This window comes from Carcharhinus amblyrhynchos, unplaced genomic scaffold (genome assembly GCF_965287045.1).
Source record: "Carcharhinus amblyrhynchos unplaced genomic scaffold, sCarAmb.v2.hapA scaffold_655, whole genome shotgun sequence".
Classification (NCBI taxonomy): Eukaryota; Metazoa; Chordata; class Chondrichthyes; order Carcharhiniformes; family Carcharhinidae; genus Carcharhinus; species Carcharhinus amblyrhynchos.
In genome coordinates, this window is record NW_027650395.1 from 60,367 (window position 1) to 88,082 (window position 27,716).

A 27,716-nucleotide genomic window follows, 5' to 3' on the forward strand; every position below is an offset into this window, starting at 1 on the left:
TGTCGGTCACACAGGCCTCAGCCCCTGGGTCTGGATTTTGAACGGCGGGGCTGTTTGGAAGGCGAGTCGCTGTCTCGGTCTCCCTGGGATCTGCGTCTCAGAACAAAGTCACAGATTGTTGGCCGTTTATCAAAGCGAACACGACAGTGCTGGGTTTGTGACAGGAAACCGTCAGCCTTCGCCGTCACCTCGTAATCGCCCGGATTCAACAAACGCCAATAATCTCCATCCACCGCTGTGTGAGAACAAGGAACAAGATTCATCAACAGGTTCAACCACCCCTCACCCTGGTATACCCCAGTACACTCTGACCCCTCACCCTGGTATACCCCAGTACACTCTGACCCCTCACCCTGGTATACCCCAGTACACTCTGACCCCTCACACTGGTATACCCCAGTACACTCTGACCCCACACCCTGGTATACCCCAGTACACTCTGACCCCTCACCCTGGTATACCCCAGTACACTCTGACCCCTCACCCTGTGATACCCCAGTACACTCTGACCCCTCACCCTGGTATACCCCAGTACACTCTGACCCCACACCCTGGTATACCCCAGTACAATCTGACCCCTCACCCTGGTATACCCCAGTACACTCTGACCCCACACCCTGGTATACCCCAGTACACTCTGACCCCTCACCCTGGTATACCCCAGTACACTCTGACCCCACACCCTGGTATACCCCAGTACACTCTGACCCCTCACCCTGGTATACCCCAGTACACTCTGACCCCACACCCTGGTATACCCCAGTACACTCTGACCCCTCACCCTGGTATACCCCAGTACACTCCGACCCCTCACCCTGGTATACCCCAGTACACTCTGACCCCTCACCCTGGTATACCCCAGTACACTCTGACCCCACACCCTGGTATACCCCAGTACACTCTGACCCCTCACCCTGGTATACCCCAGTACACTCTGACCCCACACCCTGGTATACCCCAGTACACTCCGACCCCTCACCCTGGTATACCCCAGTACACTCTGACCCCTCACCCTGGTATACCCCAGTACACTCCGACCCCTCACCCTGGTATACCCCAGTACACTCCGACCCCTCACCCTGGTATACCCCAGTACACTCTGACCCCTCACCCTGGTATACCCCAGTACACTCTGACCCCACACCCTGGTATACCCCAGTACACTCTGACCCCTCACCCGGGTATACCCCAGTACACTCTGACCCCTCACCCTGGTATACCCCAGTACACTCTGACCCCACACCCTGGTATACCCCAGTACACTCTGACCCCTCACCCTGGTATACCCCAGTACACTCTGACCCCTCACCCTGGTATACCCCAGTACATAGAACATAGAACATAGAACATAGAACATTACAGCGCAGAACAGGCCCTTCGGCCCACGATGTTGCGCCGACCAGTTACAAAAACAATGACCCACTAGCCTATACCAATCCCTTTTCGTCCATAAACCTATCCAGAGATCTCTTAAACGCCCCCAAACTAGACGCATCTACAACTGCAGCAGGCAGGGCATTCCAATCCCTCACCACCCGCTGGGTAAAGAACCTACCCCTGACATCCGTCCTGTAGCTACCCCCCCTTAATTTAAAGTCATGCCCCCTCGTGCTAGCTTTCTCCATCCGAGGAAAAAGGCTATCACTATCCACCCTATCTAAACCCCTAATCATCTTATATGTTTCAATAAGATCCCCTCTTAGCCGCCTTCTTCCCAACGAAAACAACCCTAGATCCCTCAGTCTCTCCTCATAGGACCTCCCCACCATACCAGGCAACATCCTAGTAAACCTCCTCTGCACCCTCTCCAACGCCTCCACATCCTTCTTGTAATGCGGGGACCAGAACTGCACACAGTACTCCAAGTGCGGCCGCACTAGAGTAGTGTACAGTTGCAACATTACACTGCGACTCCTAAATTCAATCCCCCTACCAATAAACGCCAAGACACCGTACGCCTTCTTGACAACCTTATCTACTTGATTCCCAACTTTCAGGGATCTATGTACACACACACCTAGATCCCTCTGTTCATCCACACTATTCAAAGTCCTCCCGTTAGCCCTATACTCAACACATCTGTTGCTCCTACCAAAGTGAATTACCTCACACTTCTCCGCATTAAATTCCATCCGCCACCTCTCGGCCCAGCTCTGCAACCTATCTAAGTCTCCCTGCAGACTATGACACCCTTCCTCACAATCTACCACACCTCCAACTTTGGTGTCATCAGCAAATTTACTAATCCACCCAACTATACCCTCATCCAGATCATTAATAAAAATTACAAACAACACTCTGACCCCACACCCTGGTATACCCCAGTACACTCTGACCCCACACCCTGGTATACCCCAGTACACTCTGACCCCTCACCCTGGTATACCCCAGTACACACTGACCCCTCACCCTGGTATACCCCAGTACACTCTGACCCCTCACCCTGGTATACCCCAGTACACTCTGACCCCACACCCTGGTATACCCCAGTACACTCTGACCCCACACCCTGGTATACCCCAGTACACTCTGACCCCTCACCCTGGTATACCCCAGTACACTCTGACCCCACACCCTGGTATACCCCAGTACACTCTGACCCCTCACCCTGGTATACCCCAGTACACTCTGACCCCACACCCTGGTATACCCCAGTACACTCTGACCCCACACCCTGGTATACCCCAGTACACTCTGACCCCACACCCTGGTATATCCCAGTACACTCTGACCCCACACCCTGGTATACCCCAGTACACTCTGACCCCTCCCTGTGGTATACCCCAGTACACTCGGACCCCTCACCCTGGTATACCCCAGTACACTCTGACCCCTCACCCTGGTATACCCCAGTACACTCTGACCCCACACCCTGGTATACCCCAGTACACTCTGACCCCTCACCCTGGTATACCCCAGTACACTCTGACCCCACACCCTGGTATACCCCAGTACACTCTGACCCCACACCCTGGTATACCCCAGTACACTCTGACCCCACACCCTGGTATATCCCAGTACACTCTGACCCCACACCCTGGTATACCCCAGTACACTCTGACCCCTCACCCTGGTATACCCCAGTACACTCTGACCCCTCACCCTGGTATACCCCAGTACACTCTGACCCCTCACCCTGGTATACCCCAGTACACTCTGACCCCACACCCTGGTATACCCGAGTACACTCTGACCCCTCACCCTGGTATACCCCAGTACACTCTGACCCCACACCCTGGTATACCCCAGTACACTCTGACCCCTCACCCTGGTATACCCCAGTACACTCTGACCACACACCCTGGTATACCCCAGTACACTCTGACCCCACACCCTGGTATACCCCAGTACACTCTGACCCCACACCCTGGTATATCCCAGTACACTCTGACCCCACACCCTGGTATACCCCAGTACACTCTGACCCCTCCCTGTGGTATACCCCAGTACACTCGGACCCCTCACCCTGGTATACCCCAGTACACTCTGACCCCTCACCCTGGTATACCCCAGTACACTCTGACCCCTCCCTGTGGTATATCCCAGTACACTCCGACCCCTCACCCTGGTATATCCCAGTACACTCTGACCCCTCACCCTGGTATACCCCAGTACACTCTGACCCCACACCCTGGTATACCCCAGTACACTCTGACCCCACACCCTGGTATACCCCAGTACAGTCTGACCCCTCACCCTGGTATACCCCAGTACACTCTGACCCCACACCCTGGTATACCCCAGTACACTCTGACCCCACACCCTGGTATACCCCAGTACAGTCTGACCCCTCACCCTGGTATACCCCAGTACACTCTGACCCCACACCCTGGTATACCCCAGTACAGTCTGACCCCTCACCCTGGTATACCCCAGTACAGTCTGACCCCACACCCTGGTATACCCCAGTACACTCTGACCCCACACCCTGGTATACCCCAGTACACTCTGACCCCACACCCTGTTGTACCCCAGTACACTCTGACCCCTCACCCTGGTATACCCCAGTACACTCTGACCCCTCACCCTGGTATACCCCAGTACACTCTGACCCCTCACCCTGGTATACCCCAGTACACTCTGACCCCTCACCCTGGTATACCCCAGTACACTCTGACCCCTCCCCGTGGTATACCCCAGTACACTCTGACCCCTCACCCTGGTATACCCCAGTACACTCTGACCCCTCCCTGTGGTATACCCCAGTACACTCTGACCCCTCACCCTGATATACCCCAGTACACTCTGACCCCTCCCTGTGGTATACCCCAGTACACTCTGACCCCTCACCCTGGTTTACCCGATTACACTCTGACCCCACCCCGTGGTATACCCCAGTACACTCTGACCCCTCACCCTGGTGTACCCCAGTACACTCTGACCCCTCCCTGTGGTATACCCCAGTACACTCTGACTCCTCACCCTGGTATACCCCAGTACACTCTGACCCCTCACCCTGGTATACCCCAGTACACTCTGACCCCACACCCTGGTATACCCCAGTACACTCTGACCCCTCACCCTGGTATACCCCAGTACACTCTGACCCCTCACCCTGGTATACCCCAGTACACTCTGACCCCTCCCTGTGGTATACCCCAGTACACTCTGACCCCTCACTCTGGTATACCCCAGTACACTCTGACCCCGCACCCTGGTATACCCCAGTACACTCTGACCCCTCACCCTGGTATACCCCAGTACAATCTGACCCCTCACCCTCCTATACCCCAGTACACTCCACCCCTCACCCTGGTATACCCCAGTACACTCTGACCCCACACCCTGGTATACCCCAGTACACTCTGACCCCTCACCCTGGTATACCCCAGTACACTCTGACCCCTCACCCTGGTATACCCCAGTACAGTTTGACCCCTCACCCTGGTATACCCCAGTACACTCTGACCCCTCACCCTGGTATACCCCAGTACACTCTGACCCCTCACCCTGGTATACCCCAGTACAGTTTGACCCCTCACCCTGGTATACCCCAGTACACTCTGACCCCTCACCCTGGTTTACCCGATTACACTCTGACCCCACCCCGTGGTATACCCCAGTACACTCTGAGCCCTCACCCTGGTGTACCCCAGTACACTCTGACCCCTCCCTGTGGTATACCCCAGTACACTCTGACCCCACACCCTGGTATACCCCAGTACAGTTTGACCCCTCACCCTGGTATACCCCAGTACACTCTGACCCCTCACCCTGGTATACCCCAGTACAGTCTGACCCCTCACCCTGGTATACCCCAGTACAGTTTGACCCCTCACCCTGGTATACCCCAGTACACTCTGACCCCTCACCCTGGTTTACCCGATTACACTCTGACCCCACCCCGTGGTATACCCCAGTACACTCTGACCCCTCACCCTGGTGTACCCCAGTACACTCTGACCCCTCCCTGTGGTATACCCCAGTACACTCTGACCCCACACCCTGGTATACCCCAGTACAGTCTGACCCCTAACCCTGGTATACCCCAGTACACTCCGACCCCTCACCCTGGTATACCCTAGTACACTCTGGCCCCTCCCCCTGGTATACCCCAGTACACTCTGACTCCACACCCTGGTATACCCCAGTACACTCTGACCCCACACCCTGGTTTACCCCAGTACACTCTGACCCCTCACCCTGGTGTACCCCAGTACACTCTGACCCCTCACCCTGGTATACCCTTGTACACTCTGACCCCACACCCTGGTATACCCCAGTACACTCTGACCCCTCACCCTGGTATACCCCAGTACAGTCTGACCCCATACCCTGGTATACCCCAGTACACTCTGACCCCTCACCCTGGTATACCCCAGTACACTCTGACCCCACACCCTGGTGTACCCCAGTACACTCTGACCCCTCACCCTGGTGTACCCCAGTACACTCTGACCCCACACCCTGGTGTACCCCAGTACACTCTGACCCCTCACCCTGGTATACCCTTGTACACTCTGACCCCACACCCTGGTATACCCCAGTACAGTCTGACCCCATACCCTGGTATACCCCAGTACACTCTGACCCCTCACCCTGGTATACCCCAGTACACTCTGACCCCTCACCCTGGTATACCCCAGTACAGTCTGACCCCATACCCTGGTATACCCCAGTACACTCTGACCCCTCACCCTGGTATACCCCAGTACAGTCTGACCCCATACCCTGGTATACCCCAGTACACTCTGACCCCTCACCCTGGTATACCCCAGTACACTCTGACGCCACACCCTGGTGTACCCCAGTACACTCTGACCCCTCCCTGTGGTATACCCCAGTACACTCTGACCCCTCACCCTGGTATACCCCAGTACACTCTGACCCCACACCCTGGTGTACCCCAGTACACTCTGACCCCTCCCTGTGGTATACCCCAGTACACTCTGACCCCTCACCCTGGTATACCCCAGTACACTCTGACCCCTCCCTGTGGTATACCCCAGTACACTCTGACCCCTCACCCTGGTATACCGCGGTACACTCTGACTCCTCACCCTGGTATACCCCAGTACATTCTGACCCCTCACCCTGGTATACCCCAGTACACTCTGACCCCACACCCTGGTATACCCCAGTACACTCTGACCCCTCCCTGTGGTATACCCCAGTACACTCTGACCCCTCACCCTGGTATACCCCAGTACATTCTGACCCCTCACCCTGGTATACCCCAGTACATTCTGACCCCTCACCCTGGTATACCGCAGTACACTCTGACCCCACACCCTGGTATGCCCCAGTACACTCTGACCCCTCACCCTGGTATACCCCAGTACACTCTGACCCCTCACCCTGATATACCCCAGTACACTCTGACCCCTCCCTGTGGTATACCCCAGTACACTCTGACCCCACACCCTGGTATACCCCAGTACACTCTGACCCCTCCCTGTGGTATACCCCAGTACACTCTGACCCCTCACCCTGGTATACCCCAGTACACTCTGACCCCTCCCTGTGGTATTCCCCAGTACACTCTGACCCTCCCCGTGGTATACCCCAGTACACTCTGACCCCTCACCCTGGTTTACCCGATTACACTCTGACCCCACACCCTGTGGTATATCCCAGTACACTCTGACCCCTCACCCTGGTCTACCCCAGTACACTCTGACCCCTCACCCTGGTATACCCCAGTACACTCTGACCCCATACCCTGGTATACCCCAGTACACTCTGACCCCTCACCCTGGTATACCCCAGTACAGTTTGACCCCTCACCCTGGTATACCCCAGTACACTCTGACCCCTCACCCTGGTATACCCCAGTACACTTTGACCCCTCACCCTGGTATACCCCAGTACAGTTTGACCCCTCACCCTGGTATACCCCAGTACACTCTGACCCCTCACCCTGGTTTACCCGATTACACTCTGACCCCACCCCGTGGTATACCCCAGTACACTCTGACCCCTCACCCTGGTGTACCCCAGTACACTCTGACCCCTCCCTGTGGTATACCCCAGTACACTCTGACCCCACACCCTGGTATACCCCAGTACAGTTTGACCCCTCACCCTGGTATACCCCAGTACACTCTGACCCCTCACCCTGGTATACCCCAGTACACTCTGACCCCTCACCCTGGTATACCCCAGTACAGTTTGACCCCTCACCCTGGTATACCCCAGTACACTCTGACCCCTCACCCTGGTTTACCCGATTACACTCTGACCCCACCCCGTGGTATACCCCAGTACACTCTGACCCCACACCCTGGTGTACCCCAGTACACTCTGACCCCTCCCTGTGGTATACCCCAGTACACTCTGACCCCACACCCTGGTATACCCCAGTACAGTCTGACCCCTAACCCTGGTATACCCCAGTACACTCCGACCCCTCACCCTGGTATACCCTAGTACACTCTGACCCCTCACCCTGGTATACCCCAGTACAGTCTGACCCCTAACCCTGGTATACCCCAGTACACTCCGACCCCTCACCCTGGTATACCCTAGTACACTCTGGCCCCTCCCCCTGGTATACCCCAGTACACTCTGACTCCACACCCTGGTATACCCCAGTACACTCTGACCCCACACCCTGGTTTACCCCAGTACACTCTGACCCCTCACCCTGGTGTACCCCAGTACACTCTGACCCCTCACCCTGGTATACCCTTGTACACTCTGACCCCACACCCTGGTATACCCCAGTACACTCTGACCCCTCACCCTGGTATACCCCAGTACAGTCTGACCCCATACCCTGGTATACCCCAGTACACTCTGACCCCTCACCCTGGTATACCCCAGTACACTCTGACCCCTCACCCTGGTATACCCCAGTACAGTCTGACCCCATACCCTGGTATACCCCAGTACACTCTGACCCCTCACCCTGGTATACCCCAGTACAGTCTGACCCCATACCCTGGTATACCCCAGTACACTCTGACCCCTCACCCTGGTATACCCCAGTACACTCTGACCCCACACCCTGGTGTACCCCAGTACACTCTGACCCCTCCCTGTGGTATACCCCAGTACACTCTGACCCCTCACCCTGGTATACCCCAGTACACTCTGACCCCTCCCTGTGGTATACCCCAGTACACTCTGACCCCACACCCTGGTGTACCCCAGTACACTCTGACCCCTCCCTGTGGTATACCCCAGTACACTCTGACCCCTCACCCTGGTATACCCCAGTACACTCTGACCCCTCCCTGTGGTATACCCCAGTACACTCTGACCCCTCACCCTGGTATACCGCAGTACACTCTGACCCCACACCCTGGTATACCCCAGTACAGTCTGACCCCTCACCCTGGTATACCCCAGTACACTCCGACCCCTCCCTGTGGTATACCCCAGTACACTCTGACCCCACACCCTGGTATACCCCAGTACAGTCTGACCCCTCACCCTGGTATACCCCAGTACACTCCGACCCCTCCCTGTGGTATACCCCAGTACACTCTGACCCCACACCCTGGTATACCCCAGTACACTCTGACCCCTCCCTGTGGTATACCCCAGTACACTCTGACCCCTCACCCTGGTATACCCCAGTACACTCTGACCCCTCCCTGTGGTATTCCCCAGTACACTCTGACCCTCCCCGTGGTATACCCCAGTACACTCTGACCCCTCACCCTGGTTTACCCGATTACACTCTGACCCCACACCCTGTGGTATATCCCAGTACACTCTGACCCCTCACCCTGGTCTACCCCAGTACACTCTGACCCCACACCCTGGTATACCCCAGTACACTCTGACCCCTCACCCTGGTATACCCCAGTACACTCTGACCCCTCACCCTGGTATACCCCAGTACAATCTGACCCCACACCCTGGTATACCCCAGTACACTCTGACCCCTCACCCTGTGATACCCCAGTACAATCTGACCCCTCACCCTGGTATACCCCAGTACAATCTGACCCCACACCCTGGTATACCCCAGTACACTCTGACCCCTCACCCTGGTATACCCCAGTACAATCTGACCCCACACCCTGGTATTCCCCAGTACAATCTGACCCCTCACCCTGGTATACCCCAGTACAGTCTGACCCCACACCCTGGTATACCCCAGTACACTCTGACCCCTCACCCTGGTATACCCCAGTACACGCTGACCCCTCACCCTGGTTTACCCCAGTACACTCTGACCCCTCCCCGTGGTATACCCCAGTACACTCTGACCCCTCACCCTGGTATACCCCAGTACACTCTGACCCCTCACCCTGGTATACCCCAGTACACTCTGACCCCTCCCCGTGGTATACCCCAGTACACTCTGACCCCACACCCTGGTATACCCCAGTACACTCTGACCCCTCACCCTGGTATACCCCAGTACATTCTGACCCCTCACCCTGGTATATCCCAGTACACTCTGACCCCTCACCCTGGTATACCCCAGTACAGTCTGACCCCTCACCCTGGTTTACCCGATTACACTCTGACCCCTCACCCTGTATACCCGAGTACACTCTGGCCCCTCACCCTGGTACATCCTAGTACAGTCTGACCACTCGCCCTGGTATATCCCAGTACACTCTGACCCCTCAGCCTCGTTTAGAACATAGAACACTACAGCACAAACAGGCCCTTCGGCCCACGAGTTGCGCCGATCACATCAACACCTACCAATCTATAGACCTATCTATAACCCCCAATCCCATTAAACCCCATATACTCATCCAGAAGTCTTTTAAAAGACCCCAGCTAGTTCGCCTCCACCACCACTGACGGCAGCCGATTCCATTCACTCACCACCCTCTGAGTGAAAAACTTACCCCTAACATCACTTCTGTACTTTCCTCCCCGCACCTTAAATCTGTGTCCTCTCGTAGCGACCATTTCAACCCGGGGAAATAGCCTCTGAGATTCCACCCTATCTATTCCACTCAACATTTTATAAACTTCTATCAGGTCGCCTCTCAACCTTCGTCTCTCCAGGGAAAAGAGTCCCAGCTCCCTCAACCTAACTTCATAAGGCATGCCTCCCAGTCCAGGCAACATCCTTGTAAATCTCCTCTGTACCCTTTCAATAGCTTCTACGTCTTTCCTATAGTGAGGTGACCAGAACTGCGCATAGTACTCCAAATGAGGCCTGACAAGGGTCTTATAAAGTTGCAGCATTACCTCCCGACTCCTAAACTCAATCCCTCGATTAATGAAGGCCAGTACACCATACGCCTTCTTGACCACCTCTTCCACCTGCGAGGCCGATTTAAGAGTCCTGTGGACCCGGACCCCGAGATCCTTCTGCTCTTCAACACTACTCAGACTCCTGCCCTTGATAGTGTACTCGCTCATCCCATTGGTTCTGCCAAAATGGACGACTACACATTTATCCGCGTTGAAGTCCATCTGCCACTTCTCCGCCCAGTCCTGCATCCTATTTATGTCCTGCTGCAACTGTTGCCATCCTTCCAGACCATCCACAACACCACCGACCTTCGTGTCATCAGCGAACTTACTTACCCATCCCTCCACTTCCTCATCCAGGTCATTTATGAAAATGACAAACAGCAAGGGTCCCAGAACAGATCCCTGGGGCACTCCACTGGTGACTGACCTCCATTCAGAAAAAGACCCATCCACAACCACTCTCTGCCTTCTGCAGGCAAGCCAGTTCTGGATCCACAAGGCCAAAGCCCCTTAGATCCCATGCCCTCTTACCTGGTATACCCCAGTACACTCTGACCCCACACACTGGTATACCCCAGTACTCTCTCACCCCACACCCTGGTATACCCCAGTACACTCTGACCCCTCACCCTGGTATACCCCAGTACACTCTGACCCCACACCCTGGTATACCCCAGTACACTCTGACCCCACACCCTGGTATACCCCAGTACACTCTGACCCCACACCCTGGTATTCCCCAGTACCCTCTGACCCCACACCCTGGTGTACCCCAGTACACTCTGACCCCTCACCCTGGTATACCCCAGTACACTCTGACCCCTCACCCTGGTATACCCAAGTACACTCTGACCCCTCACCCTGGTATACCCAAGTACACTCTGACCCCTCACCCTGGTATACCCCAGTACACTCTGACCCCTCACCCTGGTATACCCCAGTACACTCTGACCCCTCACCCTGGTATACCCAAGTACACTCTGACCCCTCACCCTGGTATACCCAAGTACACTCTGACCCCTCACCCTGGTATACCCAAGTACACTCTGACCCCTCACCCTGGTATACCCCAGTACACTCTGACCCCACACCCTGGTTTACCCGATTACACTCTGACCCCTCACCCTGGTATACCCCAGTACACTCTGACCCCACACCCTGGTATACCCCAGTACACTCTGACCCCACACCCTGGTATACCCCAGTACACTCTGACCCCTCACCCTGGTATACCCCAGTACACTCTGACCCCTCACCCTGTGATACCCCAGTACACTCTGACCCCTCACCCTGGTATACCCCAGTACACTCTGACCCCTCACCCTGGTTTACCCCAGTACACTCTGACCCCTCACCCTGGTATACCCCAGTACACTCTGACCCCTCCCCGTGGTATACCCCAGTACACTCTGACCCCTCACCCTGGTATACCCCAGTACACTCTGACCCCTCACCCTGGTATACCCCAGTACACTCTGACCCCTCACCCTGGTTTACCCCAGTACACTCTGACCCCTCACCTTGGTATACCCCAGTACACTCTGACCCCTCACCATCATCCCAGGTTGTCTCCTGACTTTTACTCTCATCCCGGGATGATTAATAAACTTTGACCCTTACCTGTCCGTATGTCATGGTTAATCCCATCGACTACAATGATGGCTCCACTGATACCATTGCCAACACCATCCCTAACAACACCCTTTATACCTCGGTGTACCTGCACAGGGGAAAGGTCAATAAATAAGTCAACATCCAACATGTGGGAGGCTTTCAAATATCAGTTCATTGGAATTCAGGACTGGCATGCACCTGTGAGGATAAAGGATAAATGTGGCAAATATCGGGAAGCCTGGATAAGGTGGGATATTATCAGCCTTGTCAAAAAGGAAAGGGAAGCATTTGTAAAGTCTAAAAGGTTTCGGAAGGTGAAGCCCTTGAAGAATATAAAGAAAGTAGAAAGGAATTTAAAGGAGGAGTTGGGAGGGAGTCATGAAAAGTCCTGGGCAAACAGGATTAAAGAAAATTCGAAGGCATTTTATACATGTGTCAAGAGCAAGAGGGAGGCCAGAGAAAGGGATGGTCCACTCGAGGATGGTGAAGGGAATCTATACGTGGAACCAGAAGAAATGGGTGAGATACCAAATGAATACTTTACCTCAGAATTCACCAAAGAGAGGAACTTGAGCCTAGGGTAAGGTGTGTAGATATTCTGGCTCATGTTGATATCAAATAGGAGGAGGTATTGGGCATCTTAAAAAGCCCTCAAATCCCCAGGGCCGGATGGGATCTATCCCAGAATACTGAGAGAGGCAGGGGAGGAAATTGCTGAGGCTTTGAGAGAAATCTTAGTGGAGTTTGGGATAGTGAAGAGGATTGTCAGAGGATACATCAGGATTTGGATCAGTTGGAGACTTGGGCAGAGAGATGGCAGATGGAGTTTAATCCAGACAATTGTGAGATAATGCATTTTGGAAGGTTTAATTCATGTTGGAATTACAGTAAATGGCAGAACCCTTAAGAGTATTGATAGGCAGAGGGATCTGGGTGTACATGTCCACAGGTCACTGAAAGTGGCAATGCAGGTGGAGAAGGTAGTCGAGAAGGCACACGGCATGCTTGCCTTCATCGGCCGAGGCATTGAGTTTAAAAATTGGCAAGTCATGTTGCAGCTTTATAGAACCTTAGTTAGTCCTCACTTGGAATATAGTGTTCAATTCTGGTCACCACACTATCAGAAGGATGTGGAGGCTTTGGAGAGGGGACAGAAAAGATTTACCAGGATGTTGCCTGGTATGGAGGGCATTAGCTATGAGGAGAGGTTGGAGAAACTTGGTTTGTTCTCACTGGAATGATGGAGGTTGAGGGGAGACCTGATAGAAGTCTACAAGATTATGAGAGGCATCGACAGAGTGGATACAGTAAGAAGTCTGACAACACCAGGTTTAAGTCCAACCGATTTATTTGATAGTAAACTCACCAGCTTTTGAGGTTTCGAGCTTTCGAGCCGTCAGTGGTGGTGGAGGCGAACTCGCTGGGGTCTTTTAAAAGACTTCTGGATGAGTATATGGGGTTTAATGGGATTGGGGGTTATAGATAGGTCTATAGATTGGTAGGTGTTGATGTGATCGGCGCAACTCGTGGGCCGAAGGGCCTGTTTGTGCTGTAGTGTTCTATGTTCTATGTTTCCCTCTTCTTCAGGTGAATGGAGAGTTCTGGCCTCAGACAGAGCATATAAAGCACAGACAGTTTACAGATTACTGATTAGAATGTGAATCTTTACACCTAACCTGCTGTTCAAGTCCTAAAGTGGTCGACAATGTGAGTGGAAGGAGCACTGTACCTCAGTACTCAATGCTGACAACTGCCAGTTTCCAGATGCAATTTTACAACTCATCCGCTTTATCCTGGACCACAATGTCTTCACCTTCAACAACCAGTTCTTCATCCAGACACACGGAACAGCCATGGGGACCAAATTCACACCTCAATATACCAACGTCTTCATGCACAGCTTCGAACAAGACTTCTTCACCTTTGGATTCACGGTGAACAATCACTGAAACAACTATATGATGACATCAACAAGTTCCATCCCACCATCAGACTCACCATGGACTACTCTCTGGAATCGGTTACATTCTTGGACACACGCATCTCCATTAAGGACGGTCACCTCAGCACCTCACTGTACCGCAAACCCACGGATAACCTCACAATGCTCCACTTCTCCAGCTTCCACCCGAAACATGTTAAAGAAGCCATCCCCTACGGACAAACCCTCCATATACACAGGATCTGCTCAGATGAGGAGGATTGTGACGGACACCTGCAGACGCTGAAAGATGCCCTCATAAGAACAGGACATGACGCTCAACTCATCGATCGACAGTTCCATTGCACCACAGTGAAAAATCGCACCAACCTCCTCAGAAGACAAACACGGGACACGGTGGACAGAGTACCCTTTATCATCCAGTACTTCCCCGGAGCGGAGAAGCTACGACATCTTCTCCGGAGTCTTCAACATATCATTGATGAAGACAAACATCTCACCAGGGCCATCCCCACACCCCTAATTCTTGCCTTCAAACAACCGCACAACCTCAAACAGATCATTGTTCGCAGCAAACTACCCAGCCTTCAGGAGAACAGTGACCACAATACCACACAACCCTGCCACAGCAACCTCTGCAAGACATGCCAGATCATCGACATGGATACCATCATCACACGTGAGAATACCATCCACCAGGTACATGGTAAATACTCTTGCAGGTTGGCCAACATTGTCTACCTGATACGTTGCAAGAAAGGATGTCCCGAAGCATGGTACATTGGGGAGACCATGCAGACGCTAGGACAACGGATGAATGAACATCGCTCGACAATCACCAGGCAAGACTGTTCCCTTCCTGTTGGCGAACACTTCAGTGGTCACGGGCATTCAGCCTCTGGCCTTCGGGTAAGCGTTCTCCAAGGTGGCCTTCATGACACACGACAGCGCAGAGTCGCTGAGCAGAGACTGATAGCCAAGTTCCGCACACATGAGGACGGTCTCAACAGGGATCTTGGGTTCATGTCACACTATCTGTAACCCCCGTGACTTGCCTGGGTTTGTAAAACCTCACTCACTGTACTGTCTGGAGACAATACACATCTCTTTAACCTGTGATCAGTGCTCCTTCCACTTAGTGGTAGGGGATGGGGATATGGCTGAGGTCTTGAATAACTTTTTTGTTTCGGTCTTCACGGAGGAGGACGTGAATAATTTGCCGGACGTTAGAGATGGAAAGGTGGTAGGACTGGAGGGTCACGATGACATTACTGTTACTAGAGAGGTGGTGCTCGACAGACTGGAGGGGCTGATTGTGGACAAGTCCCCAGGACCGGATGGAATTCATCCGAGGGTTCTGAAAGAAATGGCGGAGGTTATAGTGGATGCCTTGGTGGTTATTTTCCAGATGTTGCTGGATTCCGGGGAAGTGCCGGAAGATTGGAAAACGGCTAATGTTACGCCGTTGTTTAAGAAGGGTGCCAGGCAAAAGGCGGGGAATTATAGGCCGGTTAGTTTAACGTCTGTTGTAGGTAAAATGTTAGAATCCGTCATCAAGGAGGAAATAGCGAGGCATCTTGAGGGGAATTGCTTGATAGAGCAGACGCAGCACGGTTTCGTTAAAGGGAAGTCGTGTCTGACAAATTTACTGGAGTTCTATGAGGATGTGTCTAGGGCGGTGGATAGAGGAGAGCCGGTGGATGTGGTCTTTCTGGATTTTCAGAAGGCGATTGACAAAGTACCTCACAAGAGGTTATTGCAGAAGGTCGGGGGACATGGAGTTGGGGGTAGGGTGTTAGCGTGGATAGAGGATTGGTTGTCAAATAGGAGGCAGAGAGTGGGGGTCAATGGGTGCTATTCGGATTGGCGGATGGTGACTAGTGGAGTGCCCCAGGGGTCGGTGCTGGGGCCTCAGCTATTTACCATTTCTATAGATGATCTGGAGGAGGGAACCGAGTGTATGGTGTCGAAATTTGCTGATGACACCAAAATTGGTGGAAAGGCAAATTGTGCGGAGGGTGGGGAGAGTCTGCAGAAGGATCTAGATAGGCTGGGCGAATGGGCCAGGAAATGGCAAATGGAATTTCATGTTGGCAAGTGTGAGGTGGTCCACTTTGGTAGGAAGAATGGTAGGAAGGATTATTACTTACGTGGAGAAAAACTGCAGCAGGCAACGGTGCAGAGGGACCTCGGGGTCCTTGTGCATGAGTCGCAAAAACCCAGCTTGCAGGTGCAGCAGGTGGTCAGGAAGGCGAATGGGATGCTGGCCTTCATAGCGAGGGGGATTGAATATAAAAGTAGGGAGGTCTTGCTGCAGCTGTATAGGGCATTGGTGAGGCCGCAGCTGGAGTACTGTGTGCAGTTTTGAGCGCCGTACTTACGCAAGGATATTTTGGCCTTGGAGGGAGTGCAGAGGAGGTTTACTAGGCTGATACCGGAGTTGAGGGGGTTGAGCTATGAGGAGAGGCTGAATAAACTAGGCTTGTACTTGTTAGAGTTTAGAAGAATGAGGGGAGATCTCATTGAGACGTATAAGATGATGAATGGGATGGATAGGATAGAGGTGGAGAGACTCTTCCCGCTCAGAAAGGATAGTAGGACTAGAGGGCACAGCCTCAAGATAAAGGGGGGGCGGTTTAGAACGGAGTTGAGGAGGAACTTCTTCACTCAAAGGGTGGTGAATCTCTGGAATTCTCTGCCCGTTGAAGTGGTGGAGGTTGCCTCGCTAAATATTTTTAAGACGCCGGTTGATGGGTTTTTGATAAGAGAGGGGATTAAGGGTTATGGGGAGAGGGCGGGAATGTGGAACTGAGCCACGACAGATCAGCCATGATCTTATTGAATGGCGGGGCAGGCTCGAAGGGCTAGTTGGCCTACTCCTGCTCCTATTTCTTATGTTCTTATGTACATTGTCGGCCACTTCTAGACTTGAACAGCAGGTTAGGTGTAAAGATTCATATTCTAATCAGTATTCTGTAAACTGTCTGTGCTTTATATGCTCTGTCTGAGGCCAGAACTCTCCATTCACCTGACGAAGAGGGAATCCCGCGAAAGCTAGTGAGTTTATGACAAATAAATCGGTTGGACTAAAACCTGGTGTTGTCAGACTTTTTACTGTGTTTACCCCAGTCCAATGCCGGCATCTCCACAGAGTGGATAGTCAGAAGCTTTTCCTTCGGAAAATGAATTGCTCAGGGACACAGGTTTAAGGTGTATGGGGAAAAGTTTAGAGGAAATGTACGAGGCAGGTTTTTTACACAGAGGGTGGTGAATGTCTGGAACTCACTGCTGGCGGGGTGGGGGGGGCAGGTATGATAGCGACATTTAAGGGACAATTAGACAAATCCATGAATAGGGTGGGAATGGAAAGATACGGACTCTGTAAGTGTATATGGTTTTAGTTCAGTCGGGCAGCACGGTGGGTACAGGTTTGGAGGGCTGAAAGGCCTGTTCCTGTACTGTTCTTTGTCACAGCTCACAAGGGTGATCAACAGTAGATTCGATGTTTGGAGAGGACTGTGGACTGTCTGAGGGTGAAGGCTAAACATTCTATATTTTTATATAATCACCATGGCTAACTTCTAACATTTTAAAAGTTTGGCATGAACCTTCTAAGACAGCTGGAGCGATGTCTGTCTGTGACTCTGAATAAAAGAGGCTGTTTGGGCAGGTGTGAACACACTTGCCCCTTCTTATCTCTGAAGGGACCCTAACCACAATTGTAGGCTGCAGAGAGAAAACCAAGCCTGCCCAACTGCTCCAATTCAGCTGCTCGGCAATGAGCCCTACAACCTCCCTTTAACCCTTAAACATAGAACATTACAGCACAGTACAGGCCCTTCGGCCCGCAATGTTGTGCTGAGCTATGTCCGAACCCAAGATCAAGCTATCCCACTCCCTACCATTCTGGTGTGCTCCATGTGCCTGTCCAATAACCGCTTGAAAGTTCCTAAAGTGTCCGACTCCACTATCACAGCAGGCAGTGCATTCCACACCCCAACCACTCTCTGAGTAAAGAATCTAAGTCGGACATCCCTCCTATATCTCCCACCATCAACCTTATAGTTATGTCCCCCAGTAACAGCTACATCCACCCGAGGAAACAGTCTCTGAACGTCCACTCTATTTATCCCCCTCATCATCTTATAAACCTCTATTAAGTCGCCTCTCATCCTCCTCCGCTCTAAAGAGAAAAGCCTCAGCTCCCTCAACCTTTCCTCATAAGACCTACCCTCCAAACCAGGCAGCAGCCTGGTAAATCTCCTCTGCACTCTTCAGATATCTGTGGATATGAACCCCAAGATCTCTCTGTTCCTCCACATTCCTCAGAACCCTGCCGTTGACCCTGTAATCCACATTCAAGTTTGTTCTACCAAAATTAATCACTTCACACTTATCAGGGTTAAACTCCATCTACCACTTTTCTGCCCAGCTCTGCATCCTATCAATGTCTCTTTGCAGCCTACAAGAGCCCTCCACCTCATCCATTACTCCACCAATCTTGGTGTCATCAGCAAATTTACTGACCCACCCTTCAGCCCCCTCTTCCAAATCATTGATAAAAATCACAAATAGCAGAGGACCCAGCACTGATCCCTGTGGTACATCGCTGGTAACTGGCCTCCAGTCTGAAAATTTTCCCTCCAGCACCACCCTCTGTATTCTGTGAGACAGACAGTTACTTATCCAAACAGCCAAATTTCCTTCTATCCCACACCTCCTTACTTTCTTCATGAGCCTACCATGGGGAACCTCATCAAACACCTTACTAAAATCCATGTATACGACATTAATTGCTCTATCTTCATCTACACACTTAGTTACCTCCTACATAAGAACATAAGAAATAGGAGCAGGAGTAGGCCATCTAGCCCTTCGAGCCTGCCCCGCCATTCAATAAGATCATGGCTGATCTGTTGTGGCTCAGTTCCACTTTCCCGCCCTCTCCCCATAACCCTTAATCCCCTCTCTTATCAAGAACCCATCAACCCGCTTCTTAAAAATATTTAGCGAGGCAGCCTCCACCACTTCAACGGGCAGAGAATTCCAGAGATTCACCACCCTTTGAGTGAAAACGTTCTTTTTCTCCAACTCTCAGACCAACTCTGATCTAAACTGCCGCCCCCCTTATTTTGAGGTTGTGCCCTCCAGTTCTGTTTTCCTTTTTAAGTGGGAAGAATCTCTCTACCTCTACCCTATCCATCCCCTTCATTATCTTATTCGTCTCTATAAGATCCCCCCTCATCCTTCTAAACTCCAACGAGTACAGACCCAGTCGATATAATCTCTCTTCATAGTCCAACCCCCTCATCTCCGGTATCAGCCTAGTGAACCTTCGAGTTCAGCCTAGTGACCCTCCTCAAAGAATTCATTCAAATTTGTGAGACAGGACTTACCCCTCATGAAACTGTGCTGACTATCCTGGATTAAACTGCACCTTTCCAAATGGTTATAAATCCTATCTCTCAGGACCCTTTTCATTAACTTACGACCACCAAAGTTAGACTAACTGGCCTATAATTACCAGGGTTATTCCTATTTCCTTTCTTGAAGAGAGGAACAACATTTGCCACTCTCCAGTCCTCTGGCACAATCCCCGTGGACAGAGAGAATCCAAAGATCAAAGCTAAAGGCTCCGCAATCTCATCTGTTCTCTCCCAAAGTATCCTAGGGTATATCCCATCTGGCCCAGGGGACTTATCGACCCTCAGATTTTTTAAAATTGCTAATATATCTTCCCTCAGAACATCTACCTCCTCCAATCCTATCAGTCTGTATCACACACTCATCTGCAAAAACATGGCCCCTCTCCTTAGTGAACAGTGAAGAAAAGTATTCATTCAATGCCTCACTATCTCTTCTGACTCCATGCAAAGTTCCCACTACTATCCTTGTCTGGCCCTAACCTCACCCTGGTCATTCTTTTATTTCTCAAGTAAGAGTAAAAAGCTTGGGGTTTTCCTTTATCTGACCCACCAAGGACTTCTCGTGCCCCCTCCTAGCTCTCCTAAGCCCTTTTTTTAAGTCATTCTTATCTACCGCGTAACCCTCAAGTGACCCAACTGAACCTTGTTTTTCTATCCTTACATACGCTTCCTTTTTCCTCTTGACAAGACATTCAATCTCCTTTGTGAACCATGGTTTCCTCACTCGGCCATTTCCTCCCTGCCTGCCAGGGACATACCTATCAAGGACACACAGTATTTGTTCCTTAAACAAGCTCCACTTTTCATTTGTGCCCATACCTGACAGTTTCTGTTCCCATCTTACGCTCCCTAATTTTTACCTAATCGCATCATAAGTACTCCGGCCCCAATTATAAACCTGCCGTGTGACCCTATCCCTCTCCATTGCAATAATGAAGGACACTGAATTGTGATCACTATCTCCAAAGTGCTCTCCCACAAACAAATCTAACACTTGGCCTGGTTCATTACCCAGTACCAAGTCCAATGTGGCCCCATCTCTTGTCGGCTTATCCAGTTATTGTGTCAGGAAACCCTCCTGCACACATTGTACAAAAAGTGTCCCATCTGAACTATTCGACCTGTAAAGGTTCTGATCAATATTTGGAAAGTTAAAGTCACCCATGATAACTACCCTGTGACCTCCACACCTATCCATAATCTGCTTTGCCATTTCCTCCTCCACATCTCTATTACTATTTGGGGACCTGCAGAAAACTCCTAACAACGTGACCGATCCTTTCCTATTTCTAACTTCAGGCCATATGACCTCAGTAGGCAGATCCCCCTCAAACTGCCTTTCAGCAGCCGTTAAACTATCCTGATTAACAATGTTACTCCTCCACCTCTTTTACCACCTTCCCTACTCTTACTGAAACATCTATACCCCATAAATACCAACAACCATTCCTGTCCCTGTTCTAACCAAGGCTCCGCAATGGCCACAACATCATAGTCACAAGTACCAATCCACGCTCCAAGTTCACCTACCTTATTCCTGATGCTCTTTACATTGAAGTAGATACACTTCAACCCACCATCCTGTCTGCCTGTACACTCCTGCGACCTTGATACCTTCCTCAGTATCTCACAACCCTCAACACTGGCTTTTGGACAACAGCTCATTTTCCCATCCCCCTGACAAATTAGTTTAAGCCCCCCCCGAAGAGCCATAGCAAATTTCCTTCCCAAGGTATTGGTGCCCCTCTGGTTCAGGTGCAAACCGTCCTGTTTGTACAGGTCCCACCTTCCCCAGCATGTGCTCCAATTATCCAAGTAACTGAAACCCTCTCTCCTACACCATCCCTGCAGCCACATGTTAATCTGCACTCTCTCTCCCTGTTCCTCAACTCACTAGCAAAGTTTATATATTAGGCACAAGTAGGCTGACATTAACACTGCAATGAAGTTACTGTGAAAATCCCAAACTTGCCACAGTATGGCGCCTGTTTGGGTACACTGAGGGAGAATTTAGCATGGCCAATCTACCAAAATAGCTCGTCTTTTGGACTGTGGAAGGAAACCGGGAACCCATGCAAAAACAGGGAGAAGGTGCAGGGTCCACACAGACAGTGACCCAAGCCAAGAATAAAACCCAGATCCCTGGCACTGTGAGACAGCAGTGCTAATCACTGTGTCACCGTGCTGCCACGGGTCCCTGGCACTGTGAGACAGCAGTGCTAATCACTGTGTCACAGTGCTGCCCCGGGTCCCTGGCACTGTGAGACAGCAGTGTGAATCACTGTGTCACCGTGCTGCCCCGGGTCCCTGGCACTGTGAGACAGCAGTGTGAATCACTGTGTCACCGTGCTGCCCCGGGTCCCTGGCACTGTGAGACAGCAGTGTGAATCATTGTGTCACAGTGCTGCCCCGGGTCCCTGGCACTGTGAGACAGCAGTGCTAATCACTGTGTCACCGTGCTGCCCCGGGTCCCTGGCACTGTGAGAGAGCAGTGTGAATCACTGTGTCACCGTGCTGCCCCGGGTCCCTGGCACTGTGAGACAGCAGTGTGAATCACTGTGTCACCGTGCTGCCCCGGGTCCCTGGCACTGTGAGACAGCAGCGCTAATCACTGTGTCACCGTGCTGCCCCGGGTCCCTGGCGCTGTGAGACAGCAGCGCTAATCACTGTGTCACCGTGCTGCCCCGGGTCCCTGGCGCTGTGAGACAGCAGTGTGAATCACTGTGTCACCGTGCTGCCCCGGGTCCCTGGCACTGTGAGACAGCAGTGCTAATCACTGTGTCACCGTGCTGCCCCGGGTCGCTGGCACTGTGAGACAGCAGTGTGAATCACTGTGTCACCGTGCTGCCCCGGGTCCCTGGCGCTGTGAGACAGCAGTGCTAATCACTGTGTCACCGTGCTGCCCCGGGTCCCTGGCGCTGTGAGGCAGCAGTGCTAATCACTGTGTCACCGTGCTGCCCCGGGTCCCTGGCGCTGTGAGACAGCAGTGTGAATCACTGTGTCACCGTGCTGCCCCGGGTCCCTGGCACTGTGAGACAGCAGTGTGAATCACTGTGTCACCGTGCTGCCCCGGGTCCCTGGCACTGTGAGACAGCAGTGTGAATCACATTGTCACCGTGCTGCCCCGGGTCCCTGGCACTGTGAGACAGCAGTGCTAATCACTGTGTCACCGTGCTGCCCCGGGTCCCTGGCACTGTGAGACAGCAGTGCTAATCACTGTGTCACCGTGCTGCCCCGGGTCCCTGGCACTGTGAGACAGCAGTGCTAATCACTGTGTCACCGTGCTGCCCCGGGTCCCTGGCACTGTGAGACAGCAGTGTGAATCACTGTGTCACCGTGCTGCCCCGGGTCCCTGGCACTGTGAGACAGCAGTGCTAATCACTGTGTCACCGTGCTGCCCCGGGTCCCTGGCACTGTGAGACAGCAGTGCTAATCACTGTGTCACCGTGCTGCCCCGGGTCCCTGGCACTGTGAGACAGCAGTGTGAATCACTGTGTCACCGTGCTGCCCCGGGTCCCTGGCACTGTGAGACAGCAGTGCTAATCACTGTGTCACCGTGCTGCCCCGGGTCCCTGGCACTGTGAGACAGCAGTGTGAATCACTGTGTCACCGTGCTGCCCCGAGTCCCTGGCACTGTGAGACAGCAGTGCTAATCACTGTGTCACCGTGCTGCCCCGGGTCCCTGGCACTGTGAGACAGCAGTGTGAATCACTGTGTCACCGTGCTGCCCCGGGTCCCTGGCACTGTGAGACAGCAGTGTGAATCACTGTGTCACCGTGCTGCCCCGGGTCCCTGGCACTGTGAGACAGCAGTGCTAATCACTGTGTCACCGTGCTGCCCCGGGTCCCTGGCACTGTCAGACAGCAGTGTGAATCACTGTGTCACCGTGCTGCCCCGGGTCCCTGGCACTGTGAGACAGCAGTGTGAATCACTGTGTCACCGTGCTGCCCCGGGTCCCTGGCACTGTGAGACAGCAGCGCTAATCACTGTGTCACCGTGCTGCCCCGGGTCCCTGGCGCTGTGAGACAGCAGCGCTAATCACTGTGTCACCGTGCTGCCCCGGGTCCCTGGCGCTGTGAGACAGCAGTGTGAATCACTGTGTCACCGTGCTGCCCCGGGTCCCTGGCACTGTGAGACAGCAGTGCTAATCACTGTGTCACCGTGCTGCCCCGGGTCGCTGGCACTGTGAGACAGCAGTGTGAATCACTGTGTCACCGTGCTGCCCCGGGTCCCTGGCGCTGTGAGACAGCAGTGCTAATCACTGTGTCACCGTGCTGCCCCGGGTCCCTGGCGCTGTGAGACAGCAGTGCTAATCACTGTGTCACCGTGCTGCCCCGGGTCCCTGGCGCTGTGAGACAGCAGTGTGAATCACTGTGTCACCGTGCTGCCCCGGGTCCCTGGCACTGTGAGACAGCAGTGTGAATCACATTGTCACCGTGCTGCCCCGGGTCCCTGGCACTGTGAGACAGCAGTGCTAATCACTGTGTCACCGTGCTGCCCCGGGTCCCTGGCACTGTGAGACAGCAGTGCTAATCACTGTGTCACCGTGCTGCCCCGGGTCCCTGGCACTGTGAGACAGCAGTGCTAATCACTGTGTCACCGTGCTGCCCCGGGTCCCTGGCACTGTGAGACAGCAGTGCTAATCACTGTGTCACCGTGCTGCCCCGGGTCCCTGGCACTGTGAGACAGCAGTGTGAATCACTGTGTCACCGTGCTGCCCCGGGTCCCTGGCACTGTGAGACAGCAGTGCTAATCACTGTGTCACCGTGCTGCCCCGGGTCCCTGGCACTGTGAGACAGCAGTGCTAATCACTGTGTCACCGTGCTGCCCCGGGTCCCTGGCACTGTGAGACAGCAGTGTGAATCACTGTGTCACCGTGCTGCCCCGGGTCCCTGGCACTGTGAGACAGCAGTGCTAATCACTGTGTCACCGTGCTGCCCCGGGTCCCTGGCACTGTGAGACAGCAGTGTGAATCACTGTGTCACCGTGCTGCCCCGAGTCCCTGGCACTGTGAGACAGCAGTGCTAATCACTGTGTCACCGTGCTGCCCCGGGTCCCTGGCACTGTGAGACAGCAGTGTGAATCACTGTGTCACCGTGCTGCCCCGGGTCCCTGGCACTGTGAGACAGCAGTGTGAATCACTGTGTCACCGTGCTGCCCCGGGTCCCTGGCACTGTGAGACAGCAGTGCTAATCACTGTGTCACCGTGCTGCCCCGGGTCCCTGGCACTGTCAGACAGCAGTGTGAATCACTGTGTCACCGTGCTGCCCCGGGTCCCTGGCACTGTGAGACAGCAGTGTGAATCACTGTGTCACCGTGCTGCCCCGGGTCCCTGGCACTGTGAGACAGCAGTGTGAATCACTGTGTCACCGTGCTGCCCCGGGTCCCTGGCACTGTGAGACAGCAGTGTGAATCACTGTGTCACCGTGCTGCCCCGGGTCCCTGGCACTGTGAGACAGCAGTGTGAATCACTGTGTCACCGTGCTGCCCCGGGTCCCTGGCACTGTGAGACAGCAGTGCTAATCACTGTGTCACCGTGCTGCCCCGGGTCTCTGGCACTGTGAGACAGCAGTGTGAATCACTGTGTCACCGTGCTGCCCCGGGTCCCTGGCACTGTGAGACAGCAGTGTGAATCACTGTGTCACCGTGCTGCCCTGGGTCCCTGGCACTGTGAGGCAGCAGTGTGAATCACTGTGTCACCGTGCTGCCCCGGGTCCCTGGCACTGTGAGACAGCAGTGTGAATCACTGTGTCACCGTGCTGCCCCGGGTCCCTGGCACTGTGAGACAGCAGTGTGAATCACTGTGTCACCGTGCTGCCCTGGGTCCCTGGCACTGTGAGGCAGCAGTGTGAATCACTGTGTCACCGTGCTGCCCCGGGTCCCTGGCACTGTGAGACAGCAGTGCTAATCACTGTGTCACCGTGCTGCCCCGGGTCCCTGGCACTGTGAGACAGCAGTGTGAATCACTGTGTCACCGTGCTGCCCCGGGTCCCTGGCACTGTGAGACAGCAGTGCTAATCACTGTGTCACCGTGCTGCCCCGGGTCCCTGGCACTGTGAGACAGCAGTGCCAACCACTGTGTCACCGTGCTGCCCCGGGTCCCTGGCTCTGTGAGACAGCAATGCTAATCACTGTGTCACCGTGCTGCCCCATGTCCCTGGCACTGTGAGACAGCAGTGTGAATCACTGTGTCACCGTGCTGCCCCGGGTCCCTGGCACTGTGAGGCAGCAGTGCTAATCACTGTGTCACCGTGCTGCCCCGGGTCCCTGGCACTGTGAGACAGCAGTGTGAATCACTGTGTCACCGTGCTGCCCCGGGTCCCTGGCACTGTGAGACAGCAGTGTGAATCACTGTGTCACCGTGCTGCCCCGGGTCCCTGGCACTGTGAGACAGCAGTGTGAATCACTGTGTCACCGTGCTGCCCCGGGTCCCTGGCACTGTGAGACAGCAGTGCTAATCACTGTGTCACCGTGCTGCCCCGGGTCCCTGGCACTGTGAGACAGCAGTGTGAATCACTGTGTCACCGTGCTGCCCCGGGTCCCTGGCACTGTGAGACAGCAGTGTGAATCACTGTGTCACCGTGCTGCCCCGGGTCCCTGGCACTGTGAGACAGCAGTGTGAATCACTGTGTCACCGTGCTGCCCCGGGTCCCTGGCACTGTGAGACAGCAGTGTGAATCACTGTGTCACCGTGCTGCCCCGGGTCCCTGGCACTGTGAGACAGCAGTGTGAATCACTGTATCACCGTGCTGCCCCATGTCCCTGGCACTGTGAGACAGCAGTGCTAATCACTGTGTCACCGTGCTGCCCCGGGTCCCTGGCACTGTGAGACAGCAGTGTGAATCACTGTGTCACCGTGCTGCCCCGGGTCCCTGGCGCTGTGAGACAGCAATGCTAATCACTGTGTCACCGTGCTGCCCCGGGTCCCTGGCACTGTGAGACAGCAGTGTGAATCACTGTGTCACCGTGCTGCCCCATGTCCCTGGCACTGTGAGACAGCAGTGCTAATCACTGTGTCACCGTGCTGCCCCGGGTCCCTGGCACTGTGAGACAGCAGTGCTAATCACTGTGTCACCGTGCTGCCCCGGGTCCCTGGCACTGTGAGACAGCAGTGCTAATCACTGTGTCACCGTGCTGCCCCGGGTCCCTGGCACTGTGAGACAGCAGCGCTAATCACTGAGTCACCGTGCTGCCCCGGGTCCCTGGCACTGTGAGACAGCAGTGCTAATCACTGTGTCACCGTGCTGCCCAGGGTCCCTGGCACTGTGAGACAGCAGTGTGAATCACTGTGTCACCGTGCTGCCCCGGGTCCCTGGCACTGTGAGACAGCAGTGCTAATCACTGTGCCACCTGTGATTGGAACATTGTCTCAGTGGTTAAGATAGTTAAAATGGAGAGGTAGGAGTCATGTGAGACCAGCACCTCACTGATGAAACTAGTGATATTGCCTTGTAGACCAGACCAGCTGCAGCTCAGAAGAGGGGCTGTGTCCAGCTATGAATTCCACTTTTATCCTTCCCACAGTAAACGCCATACCATTGTCTGCAACATTGATTGCCTAGAAGACATGCTAATTGTGGAGATGGGAGCAATTTGAAAAGTGAATTATCCAGTGTCATCTTCTGTGAAGCAATACAGACTGGCCTGCAATTCTGTACTCTCAAACTACAATTTGCACAGTAAATCTTTCTTTCTCTGACCCCCTTCACTCAGTGAGTGCATAGAAAGCTCTGTAATAACTCCAGTAGTTTTACTGTCTACACTAAACTAACCCTCTGAGTTCATCCTATCTTGAATATGCTGCTGGATTATTCATTGGAAATTCGATTTCTTTATAGCTGAGGGGCTGGGAAACACACCACTAAGGGTAAGCAAATCAAAAACACCTTCCTGTTTATGGACGGGTGGTTAAAGGACAAATCAGCCCTGTTAAATGACCCTCTGCCTCTATCCACAAGGACAGTGGTGCTCACTAACCTGTTCCATGTAGATCAGAAGGGATTCTTTATTATTTTCCCACTCTGTTGGAAGTTCACTCTGATGAGGATATTTGTCACAACTCAATTCAACAGTGATTTCAAAGCAGTTTGTGTGGAGGTAACTGAAATCATTCATAC

General features: G+C 53.4%; 1 protein-coding gene across 1 annotated transcript; it reads right to left on the bottom strand.

Annotated features, from left to right (window-relative positions):
• Nucleotides 1–27,716, bottom strand: LOC145339756 (inactive carboxypeptidase-like protein X2; the record flags this gene model as incomplete). The annotated part of the gene is made up of 3 exons (XM_080184285.1): nucleotides 1–235; nucleotides 12,238–12,337; nucleotides 27,577–27,716. Coding segments are annotated over 3 exons (458 nt in total), but the record flags the coding sequence as incomplete, so codon positions are not given.